Source organism: Penicillium paradoxum (assembly GCF_028828445.1).
Source record: "Penicillium paradoxum strain IBT 22861 chromosome Unknown utg000007l_segment0_segment0, whole genome shotgun sequence".
In the NCBI taxonomy this organism is placed as follows: Eukaryota; Fungi; Ascomycota; class Eurotiomycetes; order Eurotiales; family Aspergillaceae; genus Penicillium; species Penicillium paradoxum.
In genome coordinates, this window is record NW_026643185.1 from 2,910,245 (window position 1) to 2,917,931 (window position 7,687).

The 7,687-nt window shown below is 39.0% G+C and overlaps 1 protein-coding gene across 1 annotated transcript; it reads right to left on the reverse strand.

Annotated features, from left to right (window-relative positions):
* Positions 1-5,121: 5,121 nt before the first annotated feature.
* On the reverse strand, positions 5,122-6,381 carry N7457_008615 (HNH endonuclease signature motif containing protein; the record flags this gene model as incomplete). Its single annotated transcript, XM_057179658.1, has 3 exons — positions 5,122-5,433; positions 5,484-5,929; positions 5,985-6,381. 3 exons carry the CDS (start codon positions 6,379-6,381, stop codon positions 5,122-5,124), a joined length of 1,155 nt encoding a protein of 384 aa, XP_057028044.1.
* Positions 6,382-7,687: the final 1,306 nt, after the last annotated feature.

The window sequence follows — 7,687 nt, forward strand, 5'->3', positions numbered from 1 at the left end:
CCCTAATAAACTAGCTAGTCTAAGGTATAATTAGAGATATTAAGATTATAGTTAACGATAGGATTAGGTAAAGGAGAGATCTTATTCTTACTAGGACTATATATCTCCCTAAACTCTATAGTAACCTTATCTTATAGCCTAGGCTCGCTAACTATAGGATTATAGCGATATATAGAGACGAGGTTATTTTCTAAAAACTAGATAGTAGTATTCTTATAAAAGGACTACGAAAAGGTAAAAATTAGATACTAAACGTTCGCTATATATACTAATACTAGACCCTAGATCTAGAAACGTTAGTTTTAACGATAGTATAGGAAGTAAGGGGCGTCGGATACCTAAAAACTTAGGCTAATACTCCTATTTCCGCCGAAAAAACTACCTATAGATACCTAATTTCTTAGGCTAATAATATAGAGGTTATCCTAAGAGACCCCTACCCCTAGCTAGGGGGCCTAAGTACGTAAAAATTAGAAAACGCTATAAGTTTACCTAGCTAACTAGTAAAAGGCGCTATTCCGCCGAAAAAGGTAATATCTCTTCTATTAAAAAAGGGACCCTTTTCTTAGGTAGAAAAGATAGAAATACTTATTACCTATAGAGTAATAAAAATATAGAAGATAAACTTATCTAGTAGCTTAAAATAATAGTCCTTAGAGACTACCTCGACTTCTCCTAGCGAGACTCCCCCTAGCGAGCCACTTACTAAGCTTAAAAAGGATAGGGTTAATATTAATACCTAGTACCGTAGACTATATTATATAGGGATTAAACCCCTATAGGAAACGGTAAAAATTATAGAAAGTATTAATATTATAGGCCTACCTACCTCTAAAAGACCTTATAGCTACTACTAAATCGGAAAGGCCTAGCTTATACCCTATAGAACCTTAGTTTTATATAGATCTAGTAAAATAGGAGATCTTATATATCTCGATCTAGGGGGCGGGGGTAAAATACTTAGAGGTTAGGGAGATAGCTATCGATACTAGATAATTAATATCGATAACTTTAATAGATAGGGAGAAATATAGTTTACCTCTTATAAAGACTTCGTCCTAGATCTTATAATTAAAATAGTAAAACTATATTCCGCTAAAAGAGAGATAATAATTAAGATATTTATAACCCCCGATCTCCCCCTACTATTAGTACTAGGAAGTAATATACTACCGCCTAGTAGACTAGAGATCGGAGCCTTCTAATTAGATTATAGAAGAGAGTTTAATAACTTCCGCCTATAAAAATAGGCTAAGGATACTAATACCTATCTATATTTCTTAGTACTATATATATATAGGTAAAATAGTAAAGTTAAAAGAATAATACGAATAGTATAAGAACGTACTAGAGCTATTCTCGATAATACTAGACTCCTAGATATACTATAGCCCGAACTAATAAAAATAGTAATAATAACCCGTAATCTTACTATCTATTTCGGTAGAAAAAGAGATAGTCTCCTAAACTAGATATTATATAAAATACGATTTAGTAGAAAACCTAATATTTTATTCCTACGGATACCTAGTAGTAAGGCTTACGTTATAAGAAGCCCTAAAGAGATTAGGGCTATAGTTAGTATATTAATAAGTAGATATTTATAGCCCCGCGCCTAGATAAGTAAATTTATCGGGTATAGTAGCTACTATAGTATATAATACTATATCTAGTGTCTAAACGTAGATAGAAATAGGGGAGAGATTATAACTCGGAGAGACGTTATTTTCGATAAAGGAGACGACTAGACCCTATATAATAATCCTAATCTCCTAATCCTACTAGAAACCCTATAGTCGGTAAAATAGTCTAGGTTCTTATTCCTAGACTCTAGGGACCTTATAGACCTTAAGAACCCTATAGACCCTAAGAACCTTATAAATAATATAAACCTTATAATTTCTTCCGCCGAAAAGACTTTTATAACTTCTTCCGCTAAAGAAAGTACCCTTTTTTTAGACTCTAAAGGGAGATCTTAGACTTATCGACGAGAGTTCTAGTAATAAATTAGTCCTATTAGTAGACCTACCGAGACTATCTACCGAAGAACTCGCTAATCTTAATTATAAGATCTAAAATAAGGTTTTCTATACTACTATACCTTAGATAGATAAAAAATGTATATAGGATCTAGTATAATATACTACTATCCTATATATATAAGCTAGATTAACCCTATTATCTAAAGATCTCCTAACCTTACCCCTACTAATAACCCTAAAAAATATAGACCCTAAATAGATAGAAGACCCTAAATTAGTCCGATAAGTACGTAACTTACCCCTTTAGCCTTAGTAGTACCGCGCTATAAAAATCGAGTTTAAATAGCTTAGTTTAATTAAAGCTTAGGAGATAATCCCTACCCCCGTACCTACTAAGAATATATATATCCTTACTAGTAAGTAGGTATATAAACTAAAACTCGATACGGATAGAAACCCCCTAAAATTTAAGGCTCGCTAGGTAGCGAGAGGTTTCTAATAATAGGAAGATCTAGACTATACCGAGATCTTTACTAGTATAAGTAGCTACGTTATACTATAGATCCTCCTCGCTATAATTACGTAAAAGAAGCTTTTTATAGCCTATATTAACGTAAACGTTATATATCTTAACGCTACGCTAAAAGAGAGACTCTTAATATACTACCCTAAAGGTTTCGAAGATAATACCGATTTTTTAGAGATCTAAGGTAAAGTCTATCTCCTAAAAAAGAGTCTTTATAGTCTAAAATAGTTAATAGTAAACTAGTTTAATATATTAGGGGACTACTTATTAACGAAAGGCTTTATACGATCTACTTCCGACCTATATCTTTATACGTAATATAATTAAAGGGGCGCTAATATAATCGTCTATATTTTTATATACGTTAACGATCTTTTAATTATAGCTTCTATAGCGGATCTTATTAAAACTATAAAGGAACTTATTTCGATAAAATAGTCTATATCGGACCTTAGCGAGCTATCCTACTATCTTTTAATAAAAATAGTATATAATAGAGAGGCGGGAAAAATAATAATTTTATAAAAAATATATATTAAAAGGTTCTTAAAAACCGTAACTTTAAGACCCGTAATCCCTTTATCTATTATCCTAATAAAGGAAGAGACCCTTACCGCTATAAGTAAAGTAGTAAAATAGTACTAATCCGATATAGACTCGATTAACTATATTAGTATAGTTATACGTTTAGACCTCTTACTTATAGTAAGTATACTTTCGTAGTTCACTATAAACCTAAACGCTAAATATAAGGATCTAGTATAAAGAGTAATTACTTATATAGGACGTACTAGCTATTACGTAATTATATACTAATCTAGACCTAATTAGGACCTCTAGGGGTATATCGATACCTTATACGGATTAGCCCTAGAAAGTAAAAGTAAGACTAGGTATATCTTCTTCCTCGTAGGGGGTCTAATATTATAGAAATCTTAAAAGTAGACTAGTATAGTAAAATTAAGCGCCGAAGCTAAATATATAGCCCTCTTAATTACTAGCGGAGAGGTAATTTAGCTACGAAAACTACTAAAAGATCTTAATTTTTACTAAGGAAGTATAGACCTCCCCCCTATCCTTTTATATAGCGATAGCTAGTCTATAATTACGATAACGAAGAACCCTACTATTTTAGGACGTTCAAAATATATCGACGTATATTAGTATTAGATCCGCGAGTAAGTTAAAAGGGGAAAAATCAAGCTTATATATATAAAAGGGACTAAAAATATTATAGATAGACTAATAAAGCCCCTTAGGGCTCCTAAATTTATAGAGTTTATCGTAGGTTTAAACCTTAACCCCAAAATATATAGACTTTCGGTAGAATAAACCCCTACGTCTTTCGTAGTGTAAAACTACGTCTTTTGTAGTGCAAAACTACTAGTTTTACACCTTCCTATAGTCTAAAAGCTACACCTTTTGACTAAGAAACCTTATTCACCTTAGTCCCTAATAATATAATCTTACGATATATAACGGCTGCACGTTAAGGGGGCGTGTTAAGAACTATGCCTAAGGCAGGATTCTCTCATCCGTAGGATTATCAACGCTACGCCTTTTTTGTCTTTTCTGCTGAAAAGCTCACCTTTAGGGGCCAAATTAAGGACTCCGATCCTCGGCACACAAAGGGGCATAAATAGCAGGAAAAGGCAGATATTATCTAGATCTTTAGACAATTCAATACTTCTATAAGAGATCCTATTCCTAGTATCATTTGAACCCATTGTTGAACCCTACATGCTGTATCATACCTCTGTATCTTCAACAAGGAATATATTTGATTTTTATATTTAAGATTTTAAGCTTAAGCTATAATAATAATATAGAAAGAACACTTAACCGTAGCATCATAAAGCAAAGGACACCCTCTACTTTCTCCTACGTCCCGTAAGCACAACGTATCTCCTTTCTAATAGTATAAGCAGGGTTCAGAAAATCACGGGCGGGTGCGATCCTATCTACGAACTAAACATCACAGTATAAACGACCCTATGGGGCTGTTCCATTAAAGGTATCCATTAGTCTGCTGTGGTCTGAGTGATCAGAGTTGTTCACTAATTAGACACCTGGGCACAGAATGTCACTGAGTAATCAGTAAGCATCCAATGAGCAATTACCTAGTAGCAGTCATCATTCATATGATTGCCCTGAGCTCATCACTTGACTCTGAGCTCATGCTGATATTTATATGTACTCTGAGAGCCTGAGTCTGAGCGCCCTCATTAAAGCGGCGGCATTCCAAATAGGAAATCCCCAGGGAAACTCTGGTACATATAGCTGCATATGTACCGGATAATACCTCGCACTCGAGATCTTTCCCCTTCTATTTTAGTGCTCACCTCTTCCCGCTTTTTGATCTCAGAGTAAAATTGAGCATGCCGCTGATTAGGAATGTGTAGGCATTTCTACTACAAATATACGAGATGGCTCCCCTGATGTGCAGATCCAATATCCAAAGTGGGCTCGAGATGTGTCCCACCTTTTCTTGAATCAGTCACCGGTATTCTCACACGAAGGGTGGTGAACATGGTAATTGAAGGTGACTTCGTAAAATTAAGATTGCCCTAGACCTAACCAAATACTAATACAGAAGAAGTGTAAAGCGTGTATTTATGCGGAAACTTGGCCCCATAGCGCGACATCCAGCAGACTAGCGAGATCGGTCGTACCATCCTCTCTAACAACAGCGCACCCAGAGCCTCTCAACTCTTCCCAGTCCCGAAGATGTCGTTCAATGGTCTCTCCCATACCAGATGCATTAAAAATTTCGCACATTCTCCAATGCGCATCGAGAATTGCGGGGCATGGAATCTCATACTCTGTGTTTGGCAAAAATCGGACGCGCCGATCAGAGGGAATGGCGGGGATGTCAGCCGGGGGGTAGCGCTTGTAAGTCTTCACCTCGTACTCATTTTCGATGTCCTGATAAGAGTGAGCATAAATGGTTTTATGGTAGATCATTACCTGCTTACGGCAGGCTTTAAGGCAATTGTGAATTTGCCAAACTGGGCATGCACCGAGTCTCGAAGAGTGATCCCATTACGAAGAGTGTTGATCTTCTCTGCTGAAAGTATTTCGCGTAGCGTAGGGAAACACTTGTATAGTAAGGCCCAGGTGCTTGATGTATCTCTTGGCGCTCCGGAGACCCCTAGCCAAGAGGCAAACGCAAAAGGTATTATGTGAGCCCCCTCAGTCGGGCCATAGAGAACGTCTCCTGGTTCTCCTTCGTGCTCCCATTGATCGGTGTTCAGTTGACCCGTGATTACACAGCGATAGTTGTCCCGTAGTTGGAGCTGTGTCGCCAACGAAGGGTCACGCCTTTCCGGTTGATCGAGGGTGGAGGCAACTATACTGACGTGCTCCTGGCGCTTTGAATGAGGGCTTTCCACAACAGAGGGTGCTTTTGATCGGGATTTCACTATTTAGCAATGTTAAGAAAAGTCAACGGATACTTTTGGACCGAACGTATTTACTCGGTACAGCAAGTCCGGTGAAAAGGTTCATAAAGATATCGTACAGCTCTCGGTTGGAGCTTGTCTCAATAACATCTCTCGCGATGGAGGTTCTGCCGGCCTCTGGTAGCCACGTGAGAAATGCATTCAAGCCACTTTTCAACAGCGTCTCATCGCGAAGAGACTGTTTTTCATAAGCCTGGATCTTACCCCGGGCGTCTTGCTCCAAGCTGGTTAGTGAGTCTGCAGTGTCCGTGGAGAGTGTTGACAGTCCGCGGGGTGCTGTGGGCGGGGGAACTGTTGGTTGGGGTACTATAGGCGGGGATGCTGGGGGCAGGGATGCTCTCGCCAATCGACGTATAGCTCGTTGGGCACGCGGCGTGTTGGAAGGTGAGGCTGATCGATTTCTCTTTACCATTATGCAAAAGGGAGTATTGCCTAGAATTGATGGACGCCAAGTAAAGGAAGATCTGCAGAATGTGTGTCTCGGGGATCAGGTGGTCCGTGCGTTGTACTCTCGGCCCCACTTTTGTTATTTACACAGCTCGTGCTCGAACTGACTTCAAAGCTGGGAGTTCCTTGTTGATCCTAGGAAGGAGGTCAATATCATGCTTAGATCGCCTTCTCTTAATACCCGATGTTACGACCCTCTGCTAGGAGAGTGCCTCACAGGCTGGATCCCGCCTGGTCCTGTGACCCAGAACCCGTGACCCAGCAGGGGTAGCATGACCCCCCGCTAGAGACCGCACCAGGGAGACTAAGGCCTGCCGGGTCAGGTGACCTAGTCCCGTGACCCGCCAAAGGTCATCCATACAGAGACTGCTAGGGGAACTTAGCTCTTTAGCGATTAGTTTATAAATATACTAGCACCCTACTATTCCTTCACTCTAGTTCTATATTACCTACTAGGACCCGCTAGCACGCCGGTCCTAACATTCTAATCGCTAAATCTCAATTAAACTAGACCGTTAGAATACGTAATATCGATAACTCGACGTACGAGCGACCGCCTAAGGGGAACCTTAGCCCCGATCGCGGAAACGAACGACGTCCCGGGACCCCTATAACCCTTACTAGAAGAGGTAGAGATATAGGGAGTCGACGATAACCCTTAGGGAGAAAACCCGCCGGATCCGATAACCCCGACTAAGGTAGACGAGGAGGCGGAACTCCGAGAGTTAGAGACCCTTAAAAGACGTCTAGCTCTAGTAAAGGAGAAAAATAGGATCCGCGCGAAGCTATAGGACGAAGAAGAAAACGTAGTAATCCTATAGGCGAGAATATAAGGATCTAGGATCTATTAGGGTTCGCTAGATAGTATTACTAGCTAAACTACCTACTAACTACCTAATACTACCCGTACGAACTTAATTATATCGTAAGGAAGTGCCGGAGGCTACCTATCCTATTAGAAGAAAGTAAGGGAACTATATATACCCTATAATATAATAACGTATAGAGCTAAGAGTTCGGGCGAATATAATCTCTTTAAGTCGAACTAGGAAGCTTTCTAGAATAGATACCCCGACTAGTTCGCTAGTAACGTATATAAGGTAGACCGAGTGACTAAGTTCCTAGCGCCGAAGGTTAATATAATATAGATAGAATACCGTAGGAATAACCTAGGTACGACGTTTACCTAGTCGGTCTTTAAAATATAGGCGCTTACTTAGGTTACCGACCCTATCGAGATATAGCGGGAAGCTAAATACGACTAATAGTAG